At 47.0% G+C, this 21,106-nt stretch overlaps 1 protein-coding gene and 1 long non-coding RNA gene across 2 annotated transcripts in view; both read right to left on the reverse strand.

The window, feature by feature from the left end:
* Cc2d2a (Coiled-coil and C2 domain containing 2A) overlaps positions 1-497 on the reverse strand; it is a 36,304-nt gene extending 35,807 nt beyond the window's left edge. Inside the window, exon 1 of the mRNA XM_055068766.2 lies at positions 210-497. Within this exon, the coding sequence (XP_054924741.1) occupies positions 210-419 (210 nt within the window). The 5' untranslated portion in view covers positions 420-497. The remainder of the gene's footprint in view (positions 1-209) is intronic.
* A 6,074-nt stretch (positions 498-6,571) lies between these two features.
* LOC129383711 (uncharacterized) lies at positions 6,572-8,332 on the reverse strand. The gene is made up of 3 exons (XR_008611577.1): positions 8,021-8,332; positions 7,724-7,810; positions 6,572-6,661 (listed from the first exon to the last, which is right to left on the reverse strand). It is a non-coding gene; the product is annotated as an uncharacterized lncRNA (long non-coding RNA).
* Positions 8,333-21,106: the final 12,774 nt, after the last annotated feature.

Raw genomic sequence — 21,106 nt, forward strand, 5'->3', positions numbered from 1 at the left:
TCTGTCTACGCTCTAGAACGCGCCAGGAATCAAAATAGGGGTTTACAGCAGCGAAACGCAATAGCCCCTATATACTACTGCGTACTATACTATACTGCGTACTATATGGCTCAACACCAACCAGTCTTCCATGATTTTTTTTTTCAAACGTGAGTCGGTTCGGTCGAATCGGTCCAGAGGGCGAACAGCCGCGAGTGTAACCATATTTATCGCCGTGGACTCACCTTCTCCTTGCACGGCGGAGGTGCCTGGTCCCCGGAGAGGGCGAGCGCGGCGTACGCCTCGTACAGGCCGGTCAGCTTGGCGGCCAGCACGTGCTCAGCGCTGAACAGAGGGTGGTGCTGAAACCTCAGCGAGGACACGTCCAGCTCCAGTTCGAGCTCCGGCTCGGAGTCGCACCGGTACGGCACGCAGTGCATCGCCTGTGGCGAGGACGGGGAACTTGAGGGACATTATAAAAGAGCAACAATAAAGACCAAGAACGTGTGGGCTATAGAGCAAACGGGTGAGGCTGATTGTTTAGCAGAGGCTAAGAGGAAGAAACGGAGCTGAACAAAACATTCAATGCGTGCGGCAGGTAGCTGGTTGTCTATTAAATTTAGATAACGGCTGCCAAGAGAAGGGAAGCGCAGTCGAAACGGGCAGGTAAATAGGCAATGTGATCAGATTAGGAAATTCGCAGCCAGATAGGATGGAGTCGATCGGCCCAATGTGCAATTGACAGGAGTGATTAGAGGTACCGAGGATAGGCATTCGCCGTGTGGTGGGCATAAAAGGTTGCGATAGATCGTGAATAATAGATCTGTGGTAACAGCTTTTGGTGAAGAACGAGTTAAAAGGCTGTAGACTAGGTGTTCCAGTCCAAATTGAGGGCATAAATGAGAAATCTGCCTTGAACACTTCAAGTTCGAACTTCCTCACCTAAATGCAACCAAGGTCATTCAAATTGGCTCAGCAGTTGCCTATAGAAGCATTTGAAGTTTCACGTGCGTCTTAATAGGAAAATTCTCATAAAAATATTATCGATCCCTGCACTGATCCGCACCACAACGTAATGCATAAAGCTTTGGAAACGTGAATAACAAAAAAAAAAGAAAACTCGCCTTTGTGTATTTAGGCTTGAAAGCCCTAGTCTCATCCTCGTAACTCCGAAGACGGAATGGCTTATCACTAATCGTAATCGGCGACGTGTCAACAGCCCCTCCGCTGTTGAACCATTGCAGTTCCTAAAATACAAAAAAAGAAAGGTTTAGGTTATTAATTAGTAAACGAAGCGCCAAAATCGCTACGACTTTATTGGCAGAGTCGTCAAATAGAGACGCTAACTACACAACCGGTGCTCTCACTCACGCCTTGATTGATCAATCGGTGTTCCATCTGGTTTATCGCGAAGCGAGATAAATTATTCCTTATCGGCGAACCCGGCCTGCTGCGATCATTTGAGTCGTCTTCGTCTCCACCTGCTGATCTCAATTTTGCAGGAAAAGGCACTGCAATAAAAAAGTATATTTCGCTCGCACTTGCAGCTTCGCTTCTTTTGCGTGAACACAACGCATGAACATCGCATTTGCTAGCTCGTCGTCACAATTCAATCCTTGTGTCTCGCTTTCTCACCCTCCTTCTTGATGCGACACGCTAGCCGTCTATATGAATTACCCAATGGCGATTTCACCAGCTCAAGTTATCTTCCGGCTGACGCATTAAAGTCACACTAAAGAGAAAGATTATTTCAGCCGTACTATTAAATTACCCGACTACAATACCCAAAAATCCACTCTTACGGTGAGAAGAGGTTTGGTAAACCAGAAAACGCGTTTGAAGGAAAAGCGTGTGATGACGCCGCCTTGACGCTCCAACACCTGTTCGCAGTGACGTCATAGATTTTGACGGCGTCAGCAGATGCGTAGTATTTTATCGTCGAAGTAAATATATACTATATCGTATTCTAACAGAAGCAGAGGCTGAACTTGGCAAGTTTCAAGACCTTTCACTGGGCCACAGTAACCAGATACGAGCAAATAAGTTTGAAATCCATGACGTAACTCTATCTTGCAGGTGCTGGGGTTTCGGCGCGAGAATTGAAAATGGAAATGTGGGCATTATTCAACATATCACCGAGAAATTAACGAAAATATAGTTTTGAAACAAAGCTTTTTCGTACTGAACTGATAAATTGTTTCTCTTTAGAGCCCCTTCTAGGCGTTGCGTCTTGCTATCCCATCAGCCCCGGTCACGTGAACGCGACAAAATGCGCTGCTGTCGCATTTGTGTAGACACGACTACTGGTTCTTAACTCCGGTTTGAGTGTTATGTTGCCTTCCTGATTGCGAAACTCCTTCCTGAGTGTTTCAAGCACAAGGCGATTTTTTTTGTGTGTGTGTGTGCGTGATTAGGAATTATTTCTCCACATGAGGAACACTTTGACAGATTGTTTAGACATTGTAAGTTTACGTTCGCTCGCTTATCACCGTACATCAAATACGAACCTTTCGTGGATGAAGGGAAGTGCAGGTTCATATCCACACTGGGGTTGTACTCTGCCTTTGCAATCTTGCATGCGAGCTGCTCGTCGGGAACGTAATCGTCAGACGTCAGAAGGTGCTCCTCTAAGACGGGAAACGAAAGATTGATTACGCATTCAACGGCAGTCAAGACTAACGCGTGCTGCATCGCTATTAATAAGATCGCGGCATGCCTGAACGATTACACAACTGCGGCGAGAGGAAAGTAGCAGAAGCAGCAGCGGAGATATGGAGATCTGGCATCAATTTCACAAACCAACGGGAAGCAACGTAAGAGAACCGGGAGCAACATACACTGAAAAGTAAACACTCGCAAAGTAAACAAATTGTGGGTATCAGGTCCATGCTTTCTGGCTAACATCAATTTTAGTATCTATTTAGTATGTTCGTGCTGTACCGTATTTGTATTATTTTGTATGCTTTAAAGGAAAAGCGCAGGTCTCCACAAAAAACTCAGATTTAGTGAAGCAAGTGATAAGGATCGGATATAGCGAAGGAATTGTACCGGTTATAGTATCGGATATAGTACCAGATTTAGTACCAGATATGCCGGCGTTTGTAGACATGCGTAGATTTCGACCAGTGGCAAAAGAGACCGTTAGAAATTCGGAAGGATGTGATAACTCCCTTTGCAGCTTCACTGTCTTTGATGTACGAGTTTTTCACATTTGCATACATCTTCCGAGGTATTTTTTTCTGCCCAACTTAATCGCATAGCAATGTTTAATCTCATCGCTCTACAAACAGCGCGAATCACAAGACAATGTGCGCACAAGACGAGCCCACACTTGAAAAAACGATCTATTACAGAAAGAAGGCAAGTTTTAAAGCACAAAATAAAAAGCTCAATAAAGTAACGTACGACAGGCGGGCGCCAAATTATCGTCCTTTTTTGTCAACACCCAACACACTAATTTGTTTTCTTGCAAATGCGCTTCACCTAATTCTTTGCAATCAAAGGTGGTGCACGCTTTACAGGATAAATACGGGCTACAATTATTGTGATGATTGTAGTTGGTCCCCATGGTTCCTTCAGGCTCATCAGTGTTCAAATAAATAGCATCGTACGAATCTTGCTTACTCTACATCAGGTAACATTGTGCCAACTCATCTTACGTCACGCGCAATTATGTCGATTTACACTTTTACAGGTATGTTTCGCTGCCGCTACTTGGAATAAGACAAGCAAGGACTCACCACAGGAGAAAATTAAACAAGAGGAGGGATTGCTATTTTTTTTTCAACTGAGTAACTGCAAACAATAAAAACATGGCAAATCAAAACTTCTCCTACTGCAAGTTTCTTGTAACTAACTTTCTTGTGTAGATTTGCGACACAAAATACCACAAGTTACTAGAGTGCTTCACCGAAGCGTTACCACTATACCGTTACCTATATTATAGGTTTGCCTTGCTTCTTTGCTGTGGAGAAAAGAGCTTGACCGTATTGTAAATTTTTCCACATTTCTGCTTCAAAAGCAGCCGGTCGTCAAGGCGGGTCAGTGCGTTCGCGGGCGACCGTGTTGCCAGCCTTTACAGTCGTCACATTCAAAGGAATAACTGCTGGGTTAGTTGGTCTTGCATTCTGCCTATGGTAACTTAGCGCAAAGTGGCAGACAGACACATTAAAAAATCAGACGATGACGAGCTCTCGTTCCAGTCAATTTCTACTGACATAGTCACATAAGAAGTCAATCAGTGCACATTGAAGTTCTTACATTCGAGTGACCTATTAGAGACTCTGAGAAGAAGGGGAACCGAGGGGCTCGATCTTGTTAATCACGACCATATAAAGTCAATAGACTATCAAGCCAAGAAAAGCATTGGGGAAATTAGCTGTAGTTGAAATTGAAATGTAGAAAATAATAAAGAAATGGAAATGAAAAGCCGAAATATAACGTGTCGCCGATGGGAGCCGAACCCACAACTTCCGCATTACGCGTTAATTGCACTACCAATTGTGCTTCGGCCATAAAAGTAGACATTTGGGCTTTTTGGTGCAACATTTTGCAGTTTTTTTCTGTAGCCCAAAAAGCACAGGACGTACAAGAGAAAAACAGACACAAACAGGCGCCCGTCTGTGTCTGTTTTTCTCTTCTGCGTCCTGTGCTTTTTGGGCTAAGGCGACGGCTATCAAGCCGTCCACTAACTTGTGTATTTATGTTTTACTAGATCTAGCCCTGGTAGTGTTAGCCAGCGCCACTCAGAGCCAAGGTGGTAGTGTGTGGAACATCCTCTTTTGCCCGATGGTGTCACATAACACGTGATCTTAGGAGAGCGGGCACGTGGCTAATGAACGCTCGCATGCCACCTAAGGACATCAAGGCTGCACATCAATTGGCAGAAAAGGCAGACATCAATCGAGCTCCTCGGTTCCCACTCATTTGTCGTTTATTCATTGCAAGGGTCTCGAATGTGGCAGCCTTGATGTCATTAGGAAGCATGCGAGGGTTTATTAACCACGCGCATGCTCTCCTAAGATCACGTGTTACGTGACGCCATCGAGCAAAAATATGGTGTTCCACATCCGCCCACCTTGGCTCTGAGTGGCGCTGGCTAACACTCCAAGGGATAAATCTAGTAAAACATAAATAACCAAGTAAGTGGACTGTTTGATAGCCGTCGGCATCGCACAATTAGTAGTGCAACGCACGCGTAATGCGGAGGTTGTGGGTTCGGCTCCCACTGGCGACACGTCATATTTCGGCCACTTTCATTTCCCTTTCTTATTTTCTACATTTCAACTACAGCTAATTTCCCCATTGCTTTCCTTGGATTCATTATCTGTTGGCTCTATTAGAGACTGACATTCCATGAGAGTGTCCCCCCTGTCTTCTCCTCTACTTTTTACTTGCATTTTTTTTTTTTTTTTGCTATGCCTTCCATCTCCCCACCCCCTTTACCTCTCCGCCATTGCAGGGCGGCAAATCCGAATCATCGCTTCCGGATCGCCTCCCTGCCTTTCCCAGCTTTCTTTCTCTTTTTCCGCGTTTCAAAACAGCACGCATAAAGCAAGTTATTACACTATCACTCTGCGACCGATAAGATTAAATATTTCTACTAAATTCTCCCATCTGTCTTGTTCTTTTGAAAGTGCGCTTCACCTAGTACGCCGCAATAACAGGTGGTGCGCGCTTTACAGAATAAATAGGGTTTACAATTTCGAGCATGTTAGTTGCTCCCTGCAGTTATTTCAGGTTCATCAGCGTTCGAAAACATTGCAGCACCATGCGCATGCGAGGGTGATCCCTGCGCACGCGTAGTCACACAAAATGGTAACTTCAACAGTAAAATGGTAACGCTGCGCTCAAATATTCAGTTATTACTACACTTACCATCTTCTTCCGCTTCGTGCGCAGACTCGTTGACGTCCGCGGCTGCGCCTTCGGACGCAATTTCTCCGCCGTCGACGGCGGAAGACCGGCGAGCTTCCTCGGCTTCCTTAGTCTTCTGCTCAGCGCTGCCGGGAGGCACTTCCTTGGTCCACTTCCGGGTGAAAAACTCCGTCGCCTCTTCGACCAGCGTCTTCTCGGCCAGTTCTGCGGACTGACGACAAGAAGAAATATCGTCGTGGGTCTCGTCCTGCGTCCCGTCGTGTGCTCATCACGTGTCCCGACACCAGAGACTCGCTCCCTTTAGATAGCCTCAGCTCGTCAGTAACCGCTTATGTAATACCGGAGACAGGCGTAAGTCGATCGTCTTCTACGACGCTATTGTTTGCACACGATACTGCTACTTTTTGCCCGATGTATCATCGTGGCAGGTCACCAAGCGAGGCGGAGTGAGTGCCAAAACGTGGCGATGTTCCGCTGCCACGTGACCACTTTCTGTTTCAAGACGTCACGACGCATGTACACCTTCTGGCAAAGAAGCCGAAACGGGGATCGTTTAGGGCCCTCTGAGGCCGCCCAGCATTTTGTCTAGGATTTCGAGCTCCAGAAACTTCACTTAACGTGAAAAAAAAAATGGAGAAAGGCGGAAATGCCATGTCAGTGTACTTCATTAAAAAATTAACGCTGCCGCATACGCCAGTGTGGGACTCACCTGACGAAGAGCGGACGAGGCGCTGGATTTCCATCTCGCGAGCGCCTCTCGGCGCTTCTTCAGGGCTTTCTCGATGACTTCTTCCTCGACCTCTGGCTGCGAGAACGAGAGACCACAGAAATTAAGATGCTGATACTCTGGTGGCCTGTGCAGCGTTGTTTCTATGCGTTGGCGTTATTTACGTACACATTCGGCTGTGCAATCAACCAATCACTGAAATTACATACCAACGCTCGAATGCGCTAGACAGACTGGTCTACCACCCCTCACCGGAGGGGAAGAATCCTGAGGCACTGGCCCAGACCGTCTTCAGCACAGAAGGCCTCAAACGCGCTGCAGCGGTTACCGAGGGCGCACAGGCTGCGCTGTGCTGTTGATGTGCTGCATAGCTTTGTGCGCGAACTTTTTCTCTGTATTTCTTTTTATTTCGTACCAGGTTTCCTTCGATCATGTTTCACTCCTTGTATACGGTACACCCGTTTCCCCAGTGCAGGGCAGCTCACCGGTTTTACAATGCTAAACTCAATGTATTTCTTTCTTGTATTCATTTTCTTCGTCTCAAACTCATCAACGCGAACGAGGAGTTTAGAACACCCCGGGTTTTTTTAATAAACGCTGTGTTGAAAGTTAGCGCTTGTCGTATCTAGTCTTTGTCGATCGTCTTTTCCCGCGCTATGCTTCCAGTGTAACTGTATAATACACTAAATTTGCCCGCTTTATATGTCTCGTTAGGTGCAGTCTGAAAATTTGTGATATCTTTTGACATTTAATTGCTGAGTTACGATGTTGCGGACCTCGCGCTTCGGTTTTCCTGAATTTTGCGAATTGGGACAAGTTTTTCTGAAACGCTGATAGTCCAAATTACAAATCTGCTCCTTGCAATCGGTAGATGCAAACTGATTTTTTTTTTTCATACCACAGGGCTTATCAAATTCTGTGCAGTAGGTTCCGCGAAAAACAATTTCGACGCAATCAGCGATTCGGCACGTCATGCGAATCCAGCTGCACAGTCACTACAGCAAGATGAAATCGAAATCATTTGCAGGCTACCGTTAGTCCTATTCTCCCAAGAAATACAAGTGCAGATGGAACCGTGACACTTGCGCAATGCTGCCCTGATCAATACGCGCCGGCTTGTACACGTAAACAGCCTATCACCTGTTGAATTCGCCCCTTGCGAGGAAGCGGCGTCGGTGGCACCAGCCTGGAAGGCGTCGCTCTCGAACGCTCCCACGGCCTCCGAGTCTGCAAGTGCAAAATAAATGTCGAACCGGGTTTAACTCTTTCTCAAAGCCCTCTGCGGGAGTGAGATCTCATTGACGGCAGTTTTGAAAGGGCAACTAATAAGTATTGCGCCGTGTAATGACAGAACAAATTATCCAGTGCGCGCAAGAGCGTCGCCTGAGCGGTCAAGCTAATTAAGTTGTGGGACACTGCGCACATGAGCGCACCAACCTCGGATGGCCTTCGGCGCCTGCGGTCTCTGTCCGCAGCACTGACCCTAGAGCTGGCCACGGAACTTGGAGTCTGGCTCCCGGAGCTGAGATCTGCATCTGGAAAGCGCACAAAACAAAAACAAAAAGAAAAGCTTTCAACACGCCACGTGTTTTGGCTTGTCGGTAGACGGACTGCTGTTCGCGGAATTACGGGACACCGTAGACGTGAACTACGGTAACAGCGCTGGTACCGGCGTCCTGCAGTGGTTTGCTGAACCACAAGACAATGAAACCGCCTTCTTGTGCTTCATGCTGTTCTCGCGAAACAAAAAAAAAAACGCTGCACATTTATTATTATGTTGCTGCCGACACCTTTACGTCGTCGGCTAAAGCTACGCTTACATGAACCCGATAAGGTCAGGACGATTCGGGCTGTCGAGCCGAAATCCGTTCGTCTGGTTTATGCACGCGCTAGCGGTTCGGGTCGAGCAAGCGTCGAGGCCAGTTGTGTCAACACGTTTGCAACTCGCCCAGCGCACTTAGCAAGATGCACGTAAATGCGGTCCGATCGGGATGGCTAAGCTCCTCTTCCGACTCGACCCGCTCGCCATAGGGTATCGGAATAATAGCTTTACGCATGGCCTGCGAGATTGGGCCCCATCTTGGAGGCCGTGCTTTTATGTATTCTTGATGAATTAAATGCCTCAAAATGGCGCCACCAGCGCTGCGGCTGCTGCTGGCCCTATCACGTAGCTCCACTCTAGGTGAATGTTTGTCGCCACCCTGTTCCATAGGGGATCTCATTAGAAATACACATATATAATAATATACTTATATAATCCCGTGTATGGTATAAGCTAAAATTATCGAACTAGATCAAGAAAGCGCGAGGTGGGCGAGTTATCACGTCAACATCGTAGATACAACAATTAAATAACCCCCGGGAACCTACACAACAAGAAAATTTTGCAAACTTTAGGGCTTACCTTGTTCCCAAACAGTAATCGTCGTCTATCTTACATATATGTTTTCTTCTTTGAAGGGGCCCTGAACCACTTTATTTTTCTAATTCTAGAAATGCATCTGTAGTTAAAGTATGCTATTCCAGAAATACATTGCCGCAAGATATACTTCAATGCGTTCAGCAGAAGCTCGGCTCCTGAACAGGGGTGGCCAGGAGTGAGCCCACGCTGGCAAGCGCGCATGAGGTCTGACCTTAAGCTATGCCGTAAGTTTCGCGTGGTTCGGGCTTTATATCTCTTTTCTTTCTTATTGCAAAGTGCATTTCCGGTGGCAGTTCCCAACGAGATGGCCTTGTTGTCCGCGTTTGCTGTCGACTATTTGCGCGCCACAGGCGAGACACGTGACGTCATAAGCGAAAGACGTGACGTCGTCTCCGCTGGCGAGAAGACTTCGTCTGCTCCGAGAATAAGGGCGCGCGAGCTTTCTTTTAAAGTTTCGGCCGTTTCCGCGGCGTACATTGGTGCGCAATATTTCGTTGACACGATCGGCAACGCGTGATCTACGCACCGCCAGCTTGCTTGAAATGCACGTAAGTGAAACGAGCGGGAACTTGAGAAATGGGTAAATCCTCCACTGCACCTGAAGCTTCGGCGACCCGTTCCCGAAGCGGTGGCAGACGACGGGGCGACTGTCTCGCCGATGACGGGGACACCGATGGGGAGGCGGCCGGAAAATCCTCGCTTTTCTCATCGTCCGTGAAGGCTTCGTTGTCGTACTGCACGACGCTCTACGAAAGCAACCAAGCCGATCACACCGAGGTTAGCACATGTTGGTCAGGACATGGAAGGTAAAGCTAGGAGCGCTTCATAGATGACGTGGTATACCACGTAGACAATGTAAGAAACTAGGACGGAACCTCGAGTGATAAAAGTAAAGCCAAACTCGTCGGCCTGGCACGTGAACATGTGATCGTAGGTTTTCGTGTGTTTTCCTCCGCCACGCCCTCAATACGTGCACTTCCGGAAAGACGACGAATGAGACAGCATCGTGCGTCTGCTGCCAGTGTTTATAGATAATTTATATCTATAGACGTTATACCTATAAAGATGTGCGTGCTGCCACACTCGTACGCAGCAACGAAGATAAACGCATACGTTACAGAAACCACGCAAGCCACAAAGGCATATCGGGATAAAATGTGCGCATAGTGGTTGGCATGTATCAGCTAGGATGCATATGATAACACGAGCTTTTAGAAGTGGCTTTAGGCGCTAAAAAATAGGACACGGACAACACAGTGAAAGACACGGACAGGCGCACAATAACATGCACATTGACATGCATCAGCTAACAAGCGAAATCATTGAAGAAAAAAAAGGAAACATTTGTGCTTGTTTATGTAGCACCTAGTGTTGGCTTCGTTGGCAAATGGAAAACTCGACGGATTAAGTATGCCAGCCCATAGGAAAATATTCAAGGTGAAGTGTCACTGAAATGTGCAAACACACAAAGAATGTTTCATTTAAGCCGCGGCAAGCTTTAAAAAAAAAAAGGTTTCGTTACAGATCAAATAAAATCAGCATGTTCTGCTGCGTGCCGCAGTCTCAAAGCTCGTGAGAATTTGTGCGCGAAGCGTGAAGTGATATACTATGCAATTATTTACTCGTTTATTAGTGCATGCAGATGTGACCCAAGCAGGCATTACCATAGCTATAAATATTAATGACTGAAATGTTATTTGCACCGAACAGAAAAATACTATAGCCCCTTTTTCTCGTTTCTGCATGCTTACGGCACGTTTATTTTATTTTTTTCAGAATTCATTTATTTATTAATATCTTACATGCAATAATGGACGCATTGGCTAATGGGGCAACTTCGGTTGCATTAACGTAAAACAGTAATTATTCAACAAGGCAAAAAAAGGAAGCATCAACGTAACAAAATCATTGTTCACACAACGCAATAGCACGCAAAATCAGTACATTCAATACAGAAAAGCACAACTGAGATGAGAACTAAAACATAAATAAGTTTGCTCAGGAAGACACTAGACGTAATTAGTGCCCGAAGACCATTGCACTACAGATTTCGCGTACAAACGCGAAAATAGCCATTTCAGTTGATGAATCACCACAACGGAAAGTGAAAAAATTAAATAAATATAAAGGCAGGCAGGCAATAATTAAACTCTGCCATCTACGATAAGCTACAAGTTCAAAGACAATTAATGGTGCGTGAGCCTACACATTATTTGTTTCGAAGAATATAATAATAAACACATACTATATATACGGACTATGTACAGGATGTCCCAGCTAACGTTAGCCAAGCTCTTAAAAATAAAATATAGGATATACGAGGACGCAACCAATGGTGTTCTGCCAGCTGTGACGTACCTCACCAGGAGGATATTTTTTTCGTACTTGAGCTATCGATAACAAGATTACAAAGAAGGCGCCAAATACAGACGAACGAAGGAGACACACGAGACACGTAGGCGCGCTAACAACTGAGTGTTTTATTTCTTGACATATATTCCCATGTCAAGAAATAAAATACTCAGTTGTTAGTGCGCCTATGTGTCTCGTGTCTCCTTCCTTCGTCTGTTGTTTTATTTGGCGCCTTCTTTGTAATCATGCATAACCAACTCGCCCACCAGCACGTGCTCAGCTATAGATAATTAGATTAGATTTACGAACTTCATTAATTACTGTATTCAGGGCGCGAATTTTGATATAAAAGTAATAATTGTGTTTTAAAACACACGATTCAGTTGTTTTCAGTGTGCTATGTCACGCGTAATAATTTTTTCCGCGTTAAAAAGAAATCGCGCGACATACGAAAATAGCCGCATGATTATGCCTCCGTGCGCAGCGACACCAGCGGCCCCAAGCGTTACTTGGAATTAGCTCTGCTCAATGCCTGGCTCGGCGGCCACGTGAAAGTGGCGAGGCTTCCGCATTGACGTTGGTCGGCCCGTCGGGGGCCACGTGAAAGTGGCGAGGCATCGGCATTGACGTTGGTGGGCCCGTCGGCGGCCACGTGAAAGTGGCGAAGCATCGACGTTGGTCGGTCCGTCGGCGGCCACGTGAAAGTGGTGAGGCACCGACGTTGGTCGGCCCGTCGGCGGCCATGTGAAAGTGGCGAGGCATCGGCATTGACGTTGGTCGCCCCGAACTGCGAGTTGCTTTTTCCTCGTGAAACGCGAAGCCAGTGCAGTGCGCAGCGGCACTTAGGAGGAGGGCAAAGGCATTGGGCAAAGTTGGTCCCACTTTTGGAGGCACGATCAAGACGGAGAAAAGTCGGTCCGGCTTCATGGAGAGTTAGCCTCTGAAAGCTGTCTGCGTGGTGTACATGTTACCCTTTATAATTTCTTTCCTTCCTCCATGAAGGATACAGCTCTTGTCTAAAGTTTCGAGGCCACTACGCCCGTAGCTTGTACTTGTAAGCAGGGGTAGCTGCAGACATGCACATATTCAAACAGCTCAACCGGCCAACTTTTATGATTTTTTTACCAACGCAAGAAAGACCCGGCTACGGGTACGCCAAGATGGCTTCATTTTAGTGGCATTGAACGGCCGCTCCCTTTCTTATTACGCACCTCTTTGGGTTCGTCATTTCCGACATCCCTGGACGCGAACGCCCTCCTGCGCCTCCTCAGTCTCTCCTGCAACGCCCTGCCCAAGAGAAATTGGCAAAAGCAACCGGTCAAAAGAGCTAAACGGTCAGAATGTAAACAAGTACGAGTTCTAGGATTGCAAAGCGACACGTCCACCAGAAGTGGAGGGGAAGGCGAGGAAGGGGAAGAGGGCGGGGGGTGCTGAACGAGGGGATATTCTCTCTTCCAGCACCTGTAAACTACAAGTGTGCTAACAGCTAAATTTTTTTAATCGAATACGAGCATTCGAGAAAAACGAAAGAATATCGCATCGAACGCCAAATATTTCCAAATTCTAAATGATGTGAAATATCAAGGTTGCGTGCAGACCCTGCGCCAATATAATAATAATAATAATAATAATAATAACAATAATGAAGGCGTGATGTTAGGTGACATGGGAAGCCTGTAAATGAGAAACAACTGAAATGTGATCGTATCCGATGCACCATGACGCTGACAGGAAAGGATAACGATGGTCACCACACGCACGCGTACCACATGCACGCGTAGACAACACCGATCTTTTTTATATATAAAAAGGCTATAAGAGCACAGAACGTGGCGTTTTGCAGACGAGTGCTTAAACTGTTAAGAACGGCCCGCTGAGATGCAAGTTTTGTCAGCCAGGTGCGACAGCAGCGGCAACGTTGTTTCGGAACGTCACCGTTACGCTCTATCCTCGTCGCCATTGTGACTAAACGGGCTCGGCGGACTAACTATTGTTACTGAGCCCGCGGGAACGTCTACTGAGACCCCTTCCCACGCACCGACCAAGACGCCAGACAATGGGCAGCGGCGGAGGCCACCGTGCGAGGTCCGCTCTGGAATTTAGAGACGCCGGCTTGCGTCGGGCGTGACCACGTGGCTACGGGGACGCAGGACACTGGACAACACGACGGTCGCGCTGCGAAGGTCAGCTCCGAGTGCAGTGAAAGTGCGTACGTGTGTGTGTAAACCGTCCCGCGGAGAGGCGGCTTGTTTACGATGGCTGGACGAACGTTTCCGTCACCTTGGGATCGAGGGGGGACCGCGTGTTTATAAACCGCTGTTGCGCGGATGCTCGAGGTACTTTCTCAAGCAGTCATGTTAGACTGATGCACTTTTCTCTCGCAGTCATGTTAGACTAATGTACTTTCTCTCGCAGTCATGCTAGACTGATGTAGATACTGTGAATAAATCCATATTCCTCGTTCTCGATGAGAAGCAGTCCTTCCCTTCATCAACGTCATCAGCGTGGATAAGTTGGACGACGGCATGGGCCAGCTACCTTCTAATTCATGCCGGAATCCAATCTTGACAACGGGTTACGAGCGAGGAGATTGAGGCCCCAATCCTGACAAGGTGAGGCGCGCATACTTTGCCGCTAATAACGTGAGCTTCAGGAGACTACTTAAGGAAAAGTTATCTTTTTTTTTAGTAGCACCTTAGGGGTAGTTGCTTAAATGGCGAAATTGAAGGCAGTCGCGTTTTACTGCACCCACTTTCTTTTGGTCTTGTTTTAATCTTGAAAGTCGCTCCTAATACGAGATACCTATCTCGGCGGCCCCATTATCATGCAAGACCAAAACGCGCCGTGACGACAAGCGCAAGGAAGTTGGAAACGAAGCGTATCGGTCAGTCGCAGCAGCTACTCATACGCCATGCCTTGCCTGGCAAGCGTGCTCAGCTGTGTAGTCTTGTCAAGATCTGGCGTGGCATGCTGTCATTCAAACTTCGACCCCCTCCCCCCCCCCCACTTCTTTTCGAGACGTTGCCCTCTGACGCGCAGCGAGACGCTCTAAGTCTCGATACTATTGCCTCGATTTGGCTTTGGAATTCGACTATGAGTATTTCGAATTGGGTGCGATTTTCAATATCTTTTTTTAAAGACTGGTGCGCTTGAAAACGTCACTGCCTCGAAATCTGCCATTTAAAGGGACACTATAGACAAATAAGAAGTCGACGTGCACTGTTTAAATACCACTCCAGAAACCTCGCAACACTTGTTTCGGGCCAAGAAAGGACTTAGTTTACGAGAAAATTGCATCTGAAGAGTCCGAATACCCTTTTCGAAATTCACATATCCCGCCACCCAACCGGGGGAGTGGTGACGTTGCATACGGCATCACCGCCCTTTGTTGCCATCGGTGAGTAAAACGGCGCCCGACAGACGGCGGCACCAAGCCAAGACAGAGCGGTGGATTCGCCGCTGCAGCTGCTTTTTGGTGAAGTGGACCAAAAACCGTTCGGACCATTTTGGACCGTTCGGGCATCCATCCCGCGGCATAATGTGGAAGTTGAGTTCTCTCCTACTTGCAGTTTGTGCGAGTTTCGCGAGCCAGCAAAACCAGCGCCGCACTACGCGATCAGTAAAGCACTGAAACGTGAAAGCGTGGGCAGTGCAGAGTCGAGCGAAAACGAAACATTTCGACCGGCCGCGTCGTTGTCAAGGGTAATTTCAATTAGTTATTTTTTTTTCTAAAAATGAGATAGAAGTGGATAAGTAGCATTTTATTTCGTCTCCCAATACAGTGCAATGATGTTTTTTGTAACAAGGGTTTAGTACTAGTGACAGAATTTAACTGAGGAGTGCTTTCGTCAAGTGCTTGAATGTCCCAGGGAAGTCTCTAATCATGTCCTGCATTTTACCTCACTTTTTCGATTACTAAGGCTGTCAGGATTGGGGGCTCAATCCCACCGTTCGTAACTCGTTGTCAAGATTGGAGTCGGGCATGAATTAGAAGGTAGCTGGCCCATGCCGTCGTCCAACTTATCCACGCTGTGGACGTTGTTGAAGGGAAAGACTGCTTCTCGTCGAGAACGAGGAATATGGGTTCATTCACAGTATCTACATCAGTCTAGCATGACTGCGAGAGAAAGTACATCAGCCTAACATGACTGCGAGAGAAAAGTGCATCAGTCTAACATGACTGCTTGAGAAAGTACCTCGAGCATCCGCACAACAGCGGTTTATAAACACACGGTCCCCCCTCGATTCCAAGGTGACGGAAACGTTCGTCCAGTCATCGTAAACAAGCCACCCCTCCGCGAGACGGGTTACACACACACACGCACGCACACACACACACAGGTTCACGATCCGGAACCAACGTCACACGGACTTCGTAGAACTCGGAGGTGAGCCCCGCAGCGCGGCCGGTAGCTCATTGTCTTGCGTCTCGAACGGCGCGTGGGAAGAGGCATCAGTAGACGTTCCCGCGGGCAATCCCCCGCTCGCGGCCGACTAGGTGGGCGGTGGCCGGCTCAATAACAATAGTTGGTCCGCCGACCGCGTTTAGTCACAATGGCGACGAGGCTGGAGCGTAACGGTGGCGTTCCAAGCAAAGGTTGCCGCCGCTGTTGCAACTGGCACAGCGGCGGCACCTGAGCAGGCCGTTCTTGCAAAAACTTGCATCTAAGCAGGCCGTTCTTAACAAGGCCCTGTTCGCAATATTATTGACGCCTTAGAGATTCCCAAGCACTAATGTATCACTTTAGCTTGACTTAATATTTGCCTTTAGTGTCCCTTTAAAAATTGACGCAGAGGCACTAGTAAAATAGTTAATTAAGGAATGTTCGTTAATTAGTTTTCTGAAGCTCACATTATTAGCGGAAAAGTACGTCCGTGTCGCCTAGGAATTCGTCTGCAAGAACGCCACGTTCGATGCGCTCATTACTTTTTATAAAAAATCTGTATAATCTTAAAAAAAAAACTGTATAACACAATCCTAATCCATGATCTGGATTAATCGAATAAGTAGACATTACTTACACGAACAATGGAAACGCATAAACGACTAATTAAATATCACTAGTTACGTTCTTAATCAATAATATTACGGCAAATATTGCAATTTGCGAATTGTAGCCGGTGAGCTTGCAAAGCATATACACTCGGAGTGAATTCTGAGGAAGGCGCTACGGTTTCGAAATGTGCAGTCAAACGTGCGGTAAAAATTTCACTGTTGTTTCGCCTACATCAAAGGTACATAAACAAACTAAAGATAAATAACTTAATGGAAAATAACGTTTTCCGCATTGAAGTGCAGGAACAACTAGAACGCCAATTTAATCCAACGCACACTTCAGGATGAATGTATATCGCGGAACTGGTGTAACCCTGAGAATTCGTTCCAAGTGGATACCACTTGCGAACTTACCGGCTGCAATTCGTTAACTGCAATGTGTGGCGTAATCAGCTATAGAAACTTAATGAAATTGTCTTAATTAGCCCAGTATGCATGTCGATCTGTCGCATATATGTCCGCCTCTTCGAGTAATCCAGCTCAATTCGTTGAATTGTTCTATATCTGCCACGGGCGATTTCTAATATTTCTGTACAGTCTCGAAAAAAAAAAAAAGCGGTATATTCTCTCTAAGATCCGACGTACGAATCGTGCTAACAATCCCATCCACTACTTTCCGACCGGTTGTTCCAACACGATCCAACAGCTGGTATATATCCATTCGCATCAATATTCATGTTCGCATTAGCCACTATATTCCCAAGTGTAGCAGGACACATATTTAGATACCACGTTGGAAGCAGTTGAAACGTTGTTTTCATGTGGTTGTTGGTACAAGGCATACATCATAGAGCATGAGGTAGTATTGTGCGCCTTTTATGAATAATGCAAGCGGATCTAGACTGTTGGAGTTACACCAGTATTTACTCTGCCTTGACCTAACTGAAGTTCATGGCATGAACACTTATTTTATAAAGTAATTAAGGGTACAAGCCAGATATCCGTGATAATCAACAAGCACTACAATTTGCCTCTTAAACGCAACTCAATGCATGCTTAGCTCTTCCAGGGAGAATTTCTGACATTGATTTTTTTTTTTTAAGTAAGCAGAATTACAGTTAAAGCCTTCCCATAAGCTATAGAGTTATCAATATATTACGAGCACGTTGAACACATGGTATCGCGCACTCTGAACATGTAAGCATTCAATCAACGTCTTCTCACCCAAAAACGCATACTGCCGCGTCACGCCTTACCGATGTATAGGGATAAAAGTCAGTTTGAAAATATCCGCTGCTTAGTACTGCTTTCAAACAGAAATAAAAAAGTGAGTACTTACATTCATGAACGCTTTTCGAAGCAATTCTGCGCATGAAGGCGGGATCTACATATAATCGAAGGCGTGTTGGGGACGCTGCCGCTTGGAACCATGGCAACAGCATGAGCGCTGCCGCGGCGCCAAGTGGACGCCAGGCAAAACACCGACGAGTTGAAGCAGGGCTCCCGAGACTGGCACACTGACAATCTCGGATACCACGCTTCGAACAAACTCGAGTGAGTGGTACAAAATCGTGTGGATGGATGGATGCAAAACTTTAATGAAGGTCCTGAGGTATGCGACAAGGTAAATATACCTGGTAGCGAAGCTTCCATAGGAGCCCATACGTTCAAAACATGGTGGTCCATCGGCGGTCTATGGGGCTTAGCGCCATCTGTATGTGGTGGGAACACTTCCGGCGGAAGAAAAAATAATGTGACGCCATGTCCGTTAAAAGCAGAAGTGACGTCATTTTGTTTTCGAGGGCGCGAAATTTGTTTTGTTGTTCTTCCTTTGGAGCTATATATTCAAATGCCCCGCTATTCGACTTGATGGGCGTTTCGAGCTTTCAGCGTGGAAAGCGATGCAGGAAAAGGCCAGCCGTACGGTTGCCGAAATCGCGCAGAACATACTTTCTTTGGAGGCCGACGAAAGCTTTAGGTGTAGAGTGCTGATCCTATTGTTGGATGCCAAGCCCGTCGGCCAGCGCAGTCGCACGAAAACAACTACACAATTATCTGGCGGTCGTAACTCACTACTTTTGACTGAACAGATTAAGAAGCAATGAAGCTACCCGCGTCACCAAATTCAGGCAAACTTCGACAAGCAAGAAAGCACAAACGGTGAGGGGGGCGTATTTCAACAGGTGATACGAGTGCACCTTTCTGCCCATTTCAAGACGTGCATTGCATTGCGAGTGATAGTGGCGTCAACGCCCTCTGTAGCGATGGGCGCTGAAAAGAAATGCATTTATTAATAATAATAAAATTAAACTTGTATTTTCTTAACTCGTCACGAATATATAAAATTGACTAGGAATTTTATTTTCGTTGAATGAATCTAACTGTGTCTCGTTTGAATTAAAAAACGCGTTTTTCTTTCCCAATGTTTGTTCCCTCCAAACCTAGTCGCGCTTCAATCGCTGCTCCCATAACCCCCCATGCTGATATCGGTGACAATCTGTACTGAACCGCTTTTCGCCCGAAGCTTCGCGACCTATTTGAATCGACCTTGTATGCGACTCAACGCGCTGCGGGCTGCTCCCACATCGGGACAGTCAGGCCATGCCCGACCTCCGCATCGTGGGCCCTCTGGACTTGCGCCCAGACATCGGGGCTCTTGATAGCGGAGAGCCACTTGTCCTCATTGATCTGTTCTGTGCCTCGTAACGAGGGGCAACGCCAGAGCATATGGTCTAGGCTGTGGTCGGTTGATCTCTCTTCTCCACCACTGCGGGCTGGCGTTGGAGTTCTCGTAAACATCAATCATCGCAGTTCTGTGAATTAAGCGCCATAAGTCCAAGCGAAGAACACTTGCGGACTAATTGGACATGCTTTTCTTTCTACATAGTTACCAAACCAGACTTTGTTGAGCAGGTTGCGAAAACAGCAAGACAGGTCCCATTTCTCGTGCCATTTACTGGTGCTACCCGCAGAATCAAAAGGCTTAGTTTCTTATGTGCTCGTCGTTATTTACTACATATTAGGAGAGCCTAAACAAAAAAGCATTCGGCTAATTTGTTGCCCTAATTCGAGTTTATAACGCTACCTCTTCAACTTTTCTTCAAGTTCGTTTAAAGAACTTTATTTTTCTTTACTGTTTTCATAGACGTGGTGCACTGCCCAGGTGGCGCTGTGGAAACGCCGGTCAACAGCGCCCTCCGTGCCAAATGTACCTATTCCTGGTAGTACAAAACGCGAGGCGCTGCTGCTGAACGCTACGCGCCGCAGTTTGTCTTTCGCTGCCGCCACTGCGGGGGGAATTTATGTAGAATTTCGAGTATGGGGGGAGGCTTTGTAGCGTGCCTTCCGTCAAGAGTGTGAATGGAGCATATGTCATGTGCAATTCCTTCCTCCCTTTCACAGGGAAGGAAGCAACCTTAATGCTTACACTGCGCAAGAGAAGTTGTAGACACTTAATCATGGCGTCGCCGCTTTCGAATATATACCGCTCAAGTCACGCGATGTCAAGCTGCAACGACAGACTGTTACAATGTGCACCTATTCGCTTCACGCTTGTCAATTCTGAACCGTGACCCCTGAACAACGATGTAATGAATTATAATCAAACAAATAAAATAAGCTGCCACCGAGTCTGACCGACGTTGGCGCGTTTTGACGCTGCCTGTCGTTGGACTGCCGGACAGGCATTATGCTTATGCAGCAAATGTAAATCGAGCGATTGTGTCTCGCTAGCCTTTGCGTTTCCGTGCAGGAATTTCGGGGGAAAATGCTGCGACCGCAATCATTTCCTCTACATGTTAGTCATTTAACAGCAACGTATAATGTCTTATAACGGAAAAGCACTACTTTTCATCGACATTTCCCAGACTTCGTGCTGTACGTAACTAGCTGTCTGCACGACGTCAATCGATTCTATTTCGCTGCAGCAATTTCTACCGCTCTGCCAGCCTTCCCTTCAACATGCGTTGCTTCCCCACCTAAAATTCCACGATGTCCTGCAAATTACCACGCGTCGCAATTTTTAAATAAGAATCCCCACCCGTTATTCAAGACACTCGACTGCATTTTCTTGCTCCAGCTTTTTTGCATGGTCAAGCGATTCACGAGGCGCCCTCCCAAAAAGGTGAGGCACAGCGTGTCGTAAGCGAACGAAGGTGCCTTTTCAGGCAGTTAACACTCAAGTGAAGTAAGTACACTGGACACACGAATGAAGCAGGCGATACCGGCTGTACAGCACGATGACCGCGTAACTCAATGCGGAGAGGCGCGCGTTTCAACTACCGTATGGGGGACTGCGTGCTGCTCGCCGTAGTCGCCGGGTACGTCCACCTTGGTCACGCTTTGTCTACGCTTTAAGAACGCCCGCTTTTCATTTCTTAGAACGACAGCGTTACTACTCCAGGTACCAGCCCAGAAAACACCTAGCTCCGTAAATCCGACCTTCAAGCTCAGCCAAGGTCAAAGTGGAAGGTGCAGAGTGCCGTCGCATTCGTGCCGAGCAGCGGCTCCTGTTTTCCGTTAAAGGGCCCCTCACCAGGTCTTGCCATTTTGGATATGTGTCCGCCTAGAGGACATTTGGTCTGCTGCTGCAGTTCCGATTGGCTGGGTTGAGGTACACGTCAGCAGGAGACCGGCACCCCCCAGCCAACCAGGACTTCAGCAGCAGATACCATGGACACATCTACTAGGCGGACACTTAACAGAATAACACCCCTGATGGCATGGACGAGTAGATCCTTTCGATTGCTTTGTT

This window comes from Dermacentor andersoni, chromosome 9 (assembly GCF_023375885.2).
Source record: "Dermacentor andersoni chromosome 9, qqDerAnde1_hic_scaffold, whole genome shotgun sequence".
Classification (NCBI taxonomy): domain Eukaryota; kingdom Metazoa; phylum Arthropoda; class Arachnida; order Ixodida; family Ixodidae; genus Dermacentor; species Dermacentor andersoni.